Source organism: Ctenocephalides felis, unplaced genomic scaffold (genome assembly GCF_003426905.1).
Source record: "Ctenocephalides felis isolate EL2017-DRISC unplaced genomic scaffold, ASM342690v1 CF-g0.4_SCAFFOLD_03573, whole genome shotgun sequence".
In the NCBI taxonomy this organism is placed as follows: domain Eukaryota; kingdom Metazoa; phylum Arthropoda; class Insecta; order Siphonaptera; family Pulicidae; genus Ctenocephalides; species Ctenocephalides felis.
Genome location: NW_020539727.1, coordinates 4,296,608 through 4,310,272, shown reverse-complemented (window position 1 = coordinate 4,310,272; position 13,665 = coordinate 4,296,608). Strand labels below are relative to the sequence as shown.

Here is a 13,665-nt window from a genome sequence, read left to right as displayed (position 1 = left end):
CATTATAATATAAAATGCAAAAAGGCACTTGACATGATCACTCATGAGCACATTACAGCCATTCATATTTTATAAAAAAAATAGGCAAACATTTTTGACTTTTTACTATTTAACATATTTGATCAGTTACTTTCTTTAAAGAGGAATAGTTGCGTAAATAGTTACTAAATTTTCTGAAATTGTTTAATTTTTTTTTTCTATTTTAATCCATTCGGACGTATTTTCATATTATTATACTGGCCATGAAGACAGCGATCTTCATGGCATTGAGTTTTTATACCGGAAAATTGTTGTAGAGGGGTTGGAGCTGGAAAATAAGTAAAAAATATATAAAATTTTCAATCAAGTACTACTTATAACAAAGCCCGTTTGAAAAAATAAGGAATATAACAAATATGGCACGTTAACGTTAAAATATAAATATATTTAAATTATTGAATATAGAAAGAAGTGATACGAGTATATAATAATAAGTAGTAATATAAATTTTGATGCTGTTGATGTACAGTTTTGCATAATATATATTAAGCAAAACTGTACATCAACAGCATCAAAATTTATTTTATACTTTTTTGCCAATATATGATTATAATTCTCTTGAAATTCTTAATCTTACGCTGCTCATTTTATTTTAACAATCTAATCAAATTTTGGCAGTACCATAAAATTAACAATAAAATGTTGAAAACAATTACTTTTATAAAATTTTGTTTCTTTATTATCTCTTTATTATATTTTAATCAATAATTATAGATACTTCAATAATATACAAAGTACATATATGGAAATGATGAGATTTGAGTATGATGTTCTATTTTCTTTAAATTACTTTCGAGAAACACCTAATAAACTCTTGTATATTTCATTTAAGTTTAGATATATTGATTATTATTGAGGAATTAGGCTTTTCTGTTACTCGAGATATTATCTCGTATATTGTCATACTATATACTATATACGTTTTACTGAGTCAAAAATATACCGAAAAAAAAATCCGAGGACATAATTTTTATTCAAAAATTTCATGCAAAGTCATTTTTATGAAAAAATATATTGCGACTGCTTAAATATGATTTGAACATAATTTTACTAAATTTGCGGCATTTAACTGACTTAATATGTATTCTAGGATGGTCCTTAATATAGACACTTTCGAATTTCTTTGCTCCCAAGGGCTTAAATGACTCCAAATTGATAAGAAACAATTCTCTGAAAGTTTTAGCTCTTAATATTGTCTTTTATATAGAGCATTTCTCAATCAAAGTTTTGTATGAAAATAGCATGAAAAGATATTCAAAAAATTTACGGAGCGTCGAATTTTCAATAAAAAATGACACAATTTTTCACTTTTCATTCATTCGTCGCCTAAAAGTTATACCTAATAATTTTTGTTTTTTAATTTTCAAAATTTTTTCCATGCTATTTCTATACAAAGTTTCATTGAATTGCGCACTATCTAAAAGTTAATATTAAGAGCTAAAACTTTCAGAGAATTGTTTTATAATCAATTTGGAACCATTTGAACCCTTGGGAACAGATGGCGCAAGAATGTACTTAATTACATATGTTAATAATAAATAAATGAAACTTTTAATTGAAGTGCGGACTATCTAAATACTATAAGAGATTCATTTTTCATTAATTTGGAAGCATTTGAGCCCTTGGAAGCAAGGAAATTCTAAAATGTCCATATTAAGGACCACCCTAATGTATTCCAGGTTGGTCCTTATTATAGTCATTTTCAAATTGCTTTGCTTCCAAGGGCTCAAATTCTTTCAAATTACTAAAAAACTAGTTGTAAGCGGAATTCTGTCTTAAGGCAATTAAGGCATCGTGCCTTAAGGCAAATTGCTGGAACTTCCCGTACCAAAAATTATTATTTTTTTAAAAACGATTAACATTTTTGAAAAAAATTTACTTCGAAAAAATAAGATTTGTGAGAAACTATAAATTAGACCAAAAATTACTTTTTTTGAAAAAAAAAATTAAAAAAAAAAAAAAAAAATTATTTTTTTTTTTTTTGAAAAAAATTTTTTTTCTTTATTTTGACATATTTTGCAATATCTAAACTTTTTTTCAAAGTAATCGTACTGCTTTAACTGCAAAAAGAAGAAATATCAAAGCGCGTAACATTGGTACAGAACCCATAGGAATGTAAACCAAATTCATACTAATTGTTAAGATCTCTATAAAATATCTGATAATTTGATGTGCATATGTCTAATGATCATTTTTGACCGCCAAATGGCATTTTTTTTTTACTTTTTTAACATTCAATACGAATCGAATGTTTTTTGAATTATTCAAATCGGTTGATCGGTGTTCCCGAAATCGTCGACGAAAATTTGTATCCGCACATACATACACACACGCACACACACACACATACACACACACATACATCCATTTTTTCTGAAGTATGCCAAAATATTCAGAAACCTTTGAAACGTCGAGAAATGCAAAAATTTTTATTTTTGATTTTTTTGCGATTACTATAACTTGCTTAATACTTACTTAATAATACTTACTTAATATAAACATTTAGATAATCCGCACTTCAACTGAAAGTTTTATTTATTTATTACTAACATATGTAATTAAGTACATTCTTGCGCCATCTGTGAAAGCAGACTTTTAGCACTTGTAGTTTTGATTGCAATTTAGTACTTATAATTTGAGTGTCAAAATACGTTGCTGCAAAATTAATTTCGATGCCATGATAAATAAATATTTCGTTAAACAGCCAACAGCCATGCTATCAAAGGTGGCGCAAGAATTTACAATAATAAACATATGAATCTTTCAATTAAAGTGCGATCTATATAAATGTTAATATTAAGAGCTAAAACTGTTAGAGATTTATTTTTGATTAATTTGGAAGCATTTGAGCTCTTAGGAGCAAAAAAATTCGAAAATGTTCACGTTTAGGACCACACTAAGGTATTCTTTCTAAATATTTGACCTGTTCAATTTAACTCATCTATCATATGATTAAATCAATGCATTATATATGATTAAATCAATGCATTTATTATACACAAATTGGACAAAAGTATTAAAAACAAACTTCATTATCCTTCATTCCATAAAAACAGTTCAATTAAATTTTTTATTGGAACAAGCAATTTAATTCAGAACATAAATTTTATATCACTCACTATTAAATTTATTATTTTCTCGTTTCTACATCTATCGCTTGATGTTTGCACTAAATTCCATATCTTCTCTGCAAAACTTCGATTGTAGAATGTGATGTCTTTTTGCATGATTTGTGTATTTATACAGGATGTCCGAAAACTTAACATCTAGGCAAAACGAGGAGATAGTATTGACATAAACTGTCCCAAAAAATATTAGAAAAAAATTATCTCACGTTATTTGGAAATTAGGAGCTTTTGAATGCAACTTGGAGCTTTGAAGAAATTATAACCAGTTTTTGGTTATTGTGGTTAATTTTTATCAGTTTTGTTTATTTTTATCTTTGGAACCGTAACCGTGAATAACACTTCGAAGACCATAGTCAAAAATAATAACATAATTGCTCCAAGTTTTTAAGAATTAAGAATTTTGTTAAACTATAAATTTAAAATTTTCAAAATGGGCCGACTTTGACGGACCCTTTCTTAAAAAAAATTAATAGTTAAACAAAAAGTCTTAGTTCTTGAGAACTTGGGATAATTGTGTTATTATCTTTACTGTGTTTAAATAAAAAAAAATGATAAAAATTAACCGCAATAACCAAAAAGTAGTCATAGTTTTACCAAAGCTCTAGGTTGCACTTAAAAACTCATAATTCTCAACAAACAACAGATTTTTTCTATTTGTTTTTCCGGACAGTTAAGGTCAATATTGTCACACTCGTTCAGCTTGATCTTAAGTTCTGGGACAACTTGCATATATATATATATATATATATATATATATATATATATAGTATTTGATAGCATATTAATTATAAAGCTGTTATAATTAGGTTTTTATATTAATAATGCAAGCTGTAATTGTATCATAAAATAGTCACGATTGTGTAATAGTAGTTTAGAGTAGCTAATATATTCATTTATAATAAATATAAAATTATTCATATAAAAATTTATAATATATATATATATATATATATATACATATATATTATAATTTTTTTCCGTACGGGTGTATGATTTGATACTTCTCCTAAACGGTTATTCGGATTTTGATCATTCTTTTTGGAATTTGTCAAAAGATTTTTTTAGGATTTGATGAACGATAAAACTATAGTGATATTGTGGAATTAAATGACAAAAATTACAAAAAACTACTTATCATTGTTTGACATTGAAAACATTTGAACTGTCATCTGTCAATTCACTTGCAATTTGAATTTAGTTAAAATTATTAGCCTAGATAATATTAGAATATAACCCATAAGAAAAATGCAATGTCAACATTATTATTGCCGAAAAGCAGCTGAGATGTACCAGAAATTTAAATAATATAAGTTACAGTCAACAGGATACGTTTGGCGGATGAAATTATGTAATTCAGTTTAATAAATAACGCAATAAGTCAAAAATTGCACATGTATTATTTTTTAAACTTATGCATGTCGCATTTTGGTTTACTTCACTAAATTATTTAAAAATACAACAAATATTTCTACTTATTAAAAAAATGTTTTAGATGTTTTTTTCATGTGTCAAAAATTCATTTGTTTGGCATTGAATATGGAATATTTAGCAAGTTGATCTCATTTTAACGAGTGCTCATATGTATTAGATTTTACAAATTAATTCATCTAAGATTTGAATATAAACAATAATGTTTATTAAATTATCAGTAAAAAAAATGTATTTTAGAAATTATAATTGCCAAAAAGCAACTAACATTGAGATTAATAAAATTTTGACGTGGCCCATTATTCCAGGCATTAATGAATTGTTAAACTACTTTTCATAGGACCATAATAATTAAGGATATTAGTTAAGACCATGACCTTTGTCATTATACAAAGTTTCATAAAAATCATCGAAAATAAAAATTAAAAATTGCAAATATTTATGTGAAAAACCATCGTGTATTTGCTGAATAAATAGATGATGGAACGTATAAATATAATATCTAAATAAAAAAACGTCATCATTGAAGTCATTAATCTAAATTTTCTTTCAACAAGATAATAACTCTATAAAATTAGCTTTCATAATTTATATAATTTGCAAATAAATATACATCGCAGTAAATTATATTAGAATTTATTCCCTTATGACATTGTCACGCCCAATGATAAATTATTTTTATTACGAATGAAAATACTGACATGTCATATCTGCAATATGCAAATTTAAAATATCCCACAGCATAAGTTTGGATGTTATCTTATAAAATAACTAATTTTATACATAGTCCATATATTCCCAATATAACTGAAATGCCATGTCAATCAGAACAAAAGTTTAGATTAAAAAACTAATCCGACGTTTTTAATTATAAACTACGGTAAATAAAATCCACAATATGCGCATAGAGGAGGAAATTAACGTGACTTTTGCCCATGGAAATTGAAAATATAAACTAGTGAAAACAAAATTATTAAAAAAAAAACTTTGCAAAACTTCGGTAAAATTGGATTTTTGAGAAATTTTGAAATTTTTGAAAAATTTGGTTCCTTTTATATCTTGATTTTTTTGTATTTTCATTTTTTTTTTAAATTTCAACCATTTATGTTAAGCAATCGCGCTGCATAGCTGATTTGAAGTCGAAATATCAAAGCGCTTAAGCGCCGCGTAGTCGTCTATTGCGTAAACATTGATACGGAACCCATATATACACAAATTTTGTACTTATTATTGTAATCTTATTAACATAAGTACATATGTCTAATGTTTATTTTTGACCGACAAATGGCACTATTTTTGACTTTTCTTATTGAATCTCCGGAGACGCCTTTACAAAAATTCTCCAATTGTTCATTTCGTCAATACAAGTAAAATGTGTCTTGAATTATTTAAATCGGACGTTTCGTTCTCTCAAAAATTGAATTGAACCATTTTTGGACCTTTTTGCCTTGTGTTTTTGAAACGGCTGGACCTAAATTTGTCAAGAACAGATTAGCATGTCTCCACAATAATACGAGTCGAATGTTTTTTGAAATATTGAAATCGGTTGATCTGTGTTCCTGAAATCGTTGACGAAAATTTTTATCCACACACACATACACATACACACACACGTATATCCATTTTTCTAAGGTATGCCAAAATGTTAGGAAACCTCTGAAATGTGAAAAAATGCAAAAAAATTCATTTTCGATTTTTTTCGATTGCTTCAACTTACCTTAGTAGGGAAAGTTGAAAAATCTTTCATAATCGAAAAAAAAAATATTTATGGAAGTGATAATTGCTTGAGTGATGACAATTTAAAAATTTTGCCATCTTTTATTTTAATTCTTTCAAATTTTTCAAATTGTTTAATAAACTTGGAACTAATTACTACAGTATTAAATAATATACATAAGGAAAACTCGATGAATAAAATTTTTGTTTTACTATATGACAATAATGTTTAAACTAAATATCAAACAAAGGTATGTGCTAATTAATATTACAAATTTTGACATATGTGCTGATTAATTTTTGACAAAATTCGGTCCAGCCGTTTTGGAGTTTACAGAGCAAAGAGTGCAGAAAATAGAAATCCAAAAAACATTCAATTCATAATAACAGGGAGAAGTGGTTATTAGTTTTTGGCAAAGGCAGGTCAAGCCGTTCTGGAGATACGGAGCAAAATATGAACAAATTTGCAGTTTTTGAGAGAAAAAAGCATCCGATTTGAATGATTCAAAACGTTTTTGGGAAAAGAAAAATAAACTTTTTTTTAATATGGAAAATAATTCAAATTTTCAAAATGTTAATACCGTTCGAGAAGTTTTAGCAATTTACCTTGAGGCACAGTGCCATGCACCGCTACTTTTTTAATTTTTTCAGGACACTTAAAGTCAATATTATAACCTGTTTTGGCTTGACGTTAAGTTCTGGGACACCCTGTATTCAAATTCCTTAGCTAAGCATAATTGATTTTACTAAATTGTTCGTTTAATCCTGCATGCAATGCCATTGCTTCTTTACATATCATATAGCGCAAATATATGTGTGCATAAATTCGTTAAAAACAACTCATTTTATATCAAATTTTGTCCATTTTTTATATCAATTTTAAATATATTTTAAAATTAAAATTTTGTTCCAGCTGGACCTAATCAAGGAGGCCAACAACGAGGCGCCAATGTAACGAGCGCCGAAGTTTCATTATTCGAACCATGAGAGGAAAATGAGATATAAAATAATAATAAAAGAAAACTATTAAAACAATAAAACCATTCACAATTACAACTAATTCTGAAAGTTTTCAGAAAATTCAGGAACACTAAATATTATTTATAAATATTCAAATAAAGGTAAAATACCTGAAGGTACGTATCCAAGAAGAAACTTCACCCAAACAAATACAGCTCAATAGCAGCTGAAAGAAAGAATTTTTTATTAATAAATTGAATTACTAAACAGTTTTAATCATAAAAGGGTTTTTCATAAGCATTTTAAATATACCAAACTTTTTATCATTTTGATTATTTTCACCATCAGCATTCATTATTGATTTGAATTAAAATTATCAATAAAAGGTGTATTCTAAATCTATATTTTCGTATCGTTGTGAAAATTTGCCTTTATTATCGTAAAGACTTGTCGAAATGCTTTTTTGAATACAAAAACCCTAAGGATAAATGTATGTTTTAATTTTTATGTTTATTTTAAATTTTAAATAACAAATGGTGTTACTTAAGACATGTAGCAAGTACTAAATAATAGCATATATGACTATATGGGTATATATATATATATATATATATATATATATATATATATATGTCCATTATTAGTTTTTTCGCATTGAAAATTAGTAAGTTATTATAATTAAGGAAAGAGACCACTGAATGATTCGGTAGAAAATGTAGTTGAAAAAACTGCGATTGCATTTCAACAAAAATTATAAAAATAAAAAATTATTACTAAATATAATATAGAAATAATAATATCGATAATAGATGTCGAATTTAAAACACGCTGCATTCTCGGCTTGCTATGAATTTCACCAAAAATATTATATTATATTAGATATGATAAAAACGTAAAAAACATCTTTTGAATATATAATAAGTAGTTGTTGAAAAACTAATTCTATATATAATGGAAAATTTAAGAAAATTTAGAAAGATTTGCACTGGAGATAAATATAATTTATATGTGAAATGGAATAAATATCCAGCAAAAATAGACATTAAAATAATTAATTATCAAAATGATTGAAGTATTTAAATTATTTCTGAAATAATCTTAGTATTCAGATTATTTCCTTAAAAATATCCAAGTATTCAGAATATTTTTAGAAAGATCCAAATATTCTGATTATTTTTAGAATGATCTAAGTATTCTGATTATTTTTAGAATGATCCAAGTATTCTGATTATTATTAGAATGATCCAAGTATTTAGATTATTTCTGGAAGAATCCAGGTATTTAGATTATTTTTAGAAAAAGTTCTAAGTATTCAGTATAATTTTAGAATGATTGAAGTATTTAGATTATTTCTGGAAAGATCTTATTCAGATTATTTCCTTAAAAATATCCAAGCATTCAGAATTTTTTTAGAAAGATCCAACTACTCTGGATTACTGCGATAAATATCCAGAAAATAGACTCTAGAAAAATTATTTATTAAAAATTCAAATCAAAATATTCATTTCTTATAAAATCGACTGCAGGTTCGGACAAACGGATTGTGTTTTGATATTTTTTTTTTACTTATTTATTTTTGCAGATATTACCAAGTTAACATAGAATATCAAGTTTAGTCAAATTTGATAATCTAGATATACTGATAATCAACATTTAAAAAAAAAATGTTTTACTAACAACAATTCATAAAGAACTATCTAATCAAGTTACCAAACAAATATATCAGGAGATCTAGGCCTATATTCTCAACATTTTAAATAATTACAAAATTTATTTTATTAGTTGAATTTGATAATCTAGATAAATTGGTACTCAACATTTTTCAGAAAAAAATTGTTTTGCTAATAACAATTCAAAATTTATAACTATCTAATTAAGTTACCGTAATTTTTGTTAGGTAAACTAGGTTTTGATTTTTCCAACATTTTTTCAAAAAAAATGTTTGTTTTTCTAAAAATAATTCACCTAGAATTCAAAATTCAGAACTAGTTAATTAAATTACCAAACAAATATACCAGGTAATCTAGATCTTGATTCTCAGCATTTTTCTTGAAAAAAAGTTGTTTTTCTCAAAATAAATTAATAATAATTCAAAATCCAGAACTATCTAAATAAGTTACGAAACAAATATACCAACAATTGAAACTAAATAGAACTTTTGAACTGTCCCGATCATGAAAAAAAAAAAAAATTACCCATAGTTTTTCAGAAAGTTTTCAATTCAAATTATCATTTCTAATAAATTTAATGTGATTTTTGTGTCTTTTAGAAAATTTATACGAATTTTTTATTAATATCTTTTGTTAGTTTTTACATTTTTCTGAGTAGAAATTATTAATTAATTAATCTTGGCGCAATATTATTTTTATGTGGGCCCTATATAGTTTATCAATATTGCCCTGATAACATTTTTCCATATAAAACCAATATTGAAATCAATATGGACTCTATATGAGCTTAATATTATTAAACAATATTAAAAACCCATTTAAGACCAATATTGGCTGAATATAAATAAACAATAATTACCCTACATTAAAAACCAATAAGAGCTCTATATAAATGAACAATACTTGATACAATACAATTGTATTGATTTGTCTTACTTTTTACTGTTTGTTGATAAGTTTCTTCAAATATTTTAATATTTAGTATATTATTTTTTATATTCTATTATTATCAAATAAAGAAGCGTCAAGCGTTTGATTTAATTTTTTTGCAGAAATAAATTCTGTAGAGAAAAATTTAAGGTCTATGGATGCAATTCTATTTAAAAAAAAGTACAGTTAATGAGACTTTACACTATCATCAGTCATTTATTATTGTGCAAAACTTTCTAAATTTTCCAAAAAATAATACTCAAAGTTTCACTGCATTTTCTATACCTTCACAATTACTTTAGGGGACCAGCCTAATGCTAAATTTGATAATTATATGCTATGCTATATTTACTATATAAATAAAAAAAAATATAAATACACTTATACAAGAATATTAGAATAATTAATATTGATAATTTAATCATTTAATTTAATCATCTATATAGATAATAATCATAATATTATTAAGATTATTACGTGTGTCATGGATTTTTGGTTTAGAAGTTTTATGTGGATTTTACTTGCTTTTAAAATTAATGCAATCAAGCATAAACTGTGAGCAAAGAACTCGATATAATAAAAAATATATTATTAAAAAATATAAATAAATATAACTTGAAATTATATAACTATATATATATATATTGTAGATGATAGATTTAAAAGCATAGAGACATAGAAGTATATATACAGATAAGAAACTTAAGTAATTTTTGAAGCGATGTTCATAGAGGTCGTAACGAGTAGGCAATTAGAATAAGTTAGAACATAGATTCCTTCAATATTTTTTTTTCTTGTAAATTTATTTCAAACTCAATACTTTATGTTATACTATAATATTATAAAATATATTGTAATAATGTTATGAATTTATCTTCGGGCTTAGCTTTGACACAACATTGGCACTTTACACAAGTTTTGTTAAACACCATTTTAAAACTTAAAATTTTAGTACTAGTAGATATGGAGAGATTTAGTGATATATTTACATATGAATTGCGTTAATATAGGATAATCAGTTATGAATAATTTAAATGTTCAACACATCTTAGCATCTTCTTTTATCAATCGGTTTGTTTCATGTTTTTGGTTTAATGACTAATTAGTATTCATTCTATTTGATACTATCTCAAATTTAACCAGTGGATAATCATTAAAAACATTAAATGATATTTAATTTAATTCTTTAACAGAATCTTTACACTTTCTAATTGAATATTGGACCTTTTCTATCATAATTAATGATTTTTTTTTTCAAAAACTGTTCAAAATCTAATCTAAGTATAATTCAGACCTATAAATATAGTCAATGCAGATTATTTTTGAAATGATCCAAATATTCAGTATACTTTTAGAAAGATCCAAATATTCTGATTATTTTTCAAAAGATCAATGTATTCAGATTATTTTTAGAAAAAAACAAGAAATCAGAATATTTTTAGAAATATTCAAATATTCTAATGTTTTTTATAATGATCAAAGTATTTAGATTATTTCTGGAAAGATTCAAGTATTTAAATAATTTCTGGAAAAATCCAAGTATTTAGATTATTTTTAGAAAGATAAAAATATTCCAATTAATTATAGATTATTTTTCTAATGATCCAAGTATTCAGATTATTTTTTTAGAAATATGCAAGTATTCAGAATATCTTTAGAAAGATCTAAATATTCCGATTATTTTTCCAAGAATTAAATTTTTTCAATAATCCAAGAAGAGCTTCAAGAGATTATTGCTGGAAAGATGATTCAAATAGTTTCTAGAAATATACAAATACAAGTATTTAGATTATTTTTAGATAGACCCAAGTATTCAGTACTTTGGAATGATCTACGTATTCAAATTATTTCTGGAATATCCAAGTAGTCAGAATATTTTTAGAAAGATCCAAATATTCTGATTATTTTTAAAATGATCCAAGTATTTATGATTATTTCTGGGATAATGCAAGTATTCAGATCATTTTTGGGCTGATCTGGAGTTATAAGAATCTAAGTATTCAGTATAATTTTAGAATGATTCAAGTATTTAGATTATTTTCTTAGAAAGATCCAAGTAATAGGAATATTTTTTAGAAAATTCAAATATTCTGATTATTTTTAGAGGGATATAAGTATTTAGATTATTTTTGGAAAAATCCAAGTACTCTGACTATTTCTAGAAAGATCCTAATATTTAGATTATTTTTAGAAAAATCGAAGTATTCACATAATTTCTAGAAGAATCCAAGAATTTAGATTATTTTCAGAAACATCCAAGTATTTAGTACAATTTTAGAATAATCCATGTATTCAAATTATTTCTGGAATGATCTCTGTATTCAGATTATTTCCTTGGTAAGATCCAAGTATTCAGAATATTTTTAGAAAGATAGATTTTTAGTCGAAAGACCCAAGTACTCGGATTATTTATATAAATTTATTTATTTATTTATTCATTTATTCATACACCAATAGGCTTTACACAGTTTTATAATATAGTATGCTAATTTATAACTTGTATATTTATATATATATATATATATATATATATATGTATATATATATATACACATACATATATATATATACATACACATCTACTTATTTCTGAAAAGATTCAAGAATTTAGATTATTTTTAGAAAGTTTTCTAAGAAAGATCTAAGTATTCAGTATATTTTCAGTAAGATCCAAATATTCTGATCATTTTTAGAATTATCCCAGTATTTACATTAAATTTGGAAGCAAGTATAATTTTAGAGTTATCCAAGTATTCAAATAATTTCACTAATATGCCACTGGTTAAATTGCGTCTAATATTCTAGTGTTTTAAAATCGATATCATATCCCAAACATTATATTTTTCGTTCATCTGCTATTGGTAAATAATTTATTTGATTAGCCTAATTTTTTTGATCACTGTAAATTATTTGGTAGTATGAGATTTAAAAATCATTCAACAATTTTATTAATTTATTATTCATATATTTTCATCGATGACCATATATGCGTAAAGATATTTACAATATTGACGCACAAATTGTTATAAAATGATAAAAAATGTTGGTAATAGTAAAATTGACAAAGGTACTAAAAATTTGTTATATAGATATATAATTATGTATATGTTTCTATATAGCGAAGGAAATACATTTACGCATGTCACCAGACTAGGTATTTTGTCCGGGTATATCGACTAAAACCTTCGCTTATCTTTTGCCTCTTGTCCTCACGGAAACCTCTATTAGTCGTTTCATGGGGAGAGGATCTAGAATACATTTTTTTCAAAATATGTATATCCCAAGAATCGTAGAAATTTAGTTCAACATCTCTAAAACAAAAGTTTTCTACGAGACTACGTTTGGAAATATTTATTCTATTTATGTGATAGTTGAAAAATAAATAAATTTGAAATTTTGGGAAGGATTTCAAAGTTATAATATTTTTCCTAATAACAGTTGTTTGTGTTCAGAATTATACTTATATTTATTTCATCAATTTGTCAAACGAATTTTGCCTGCCAACATTTTTTATAAAACTTATAGAATATATGCAATAATTTTAAAATATGCAAAAAACACTATGCTTATAAGTTTATGTTCTAAATATATGAAACTAAAAGAAAAAACGTGATAGAATTAATGCTAAATCTATATCTATAATATTATACTCTAAACTTTACTTAGATGATATTCTAAATTTTTCAAATGGAAAAAACACTATCTTTAAGTTTATATTTAAGATTAGATTTAATTCTTCTATTTACTTAAGGTAAGGGCAAAAAAGTAAAAAAGTTTGAGCTAAGATTTAGGAA

General features: G+C 24.9%; 1 protein-coding gene across 1 annotated transcript in view; it reads left to right on the top strand.

Moving 5' to 3' along the window:
- Positions 1-7,352, top strand: part of LOC113389316 — a 35,804-nt gene extending 28,452 nt beyond the window's left edge. Inside the window, exon 6 of the mRNA XM_026626362.1 lies at positions 7,225-7,352. Within this exon, the coding sequence (XP_026482147.1) occupies positions 7,225-7,298 (74 nt within the window). The 3' untranslated portion in view covers positions 7,299-7,352. The remainder of the gene's footprint in view (positions 1-7,224) is intronic.
- The last annotated feature ends 6,313 nt before the right edge of the window (positions 7,353-13,665 follow it).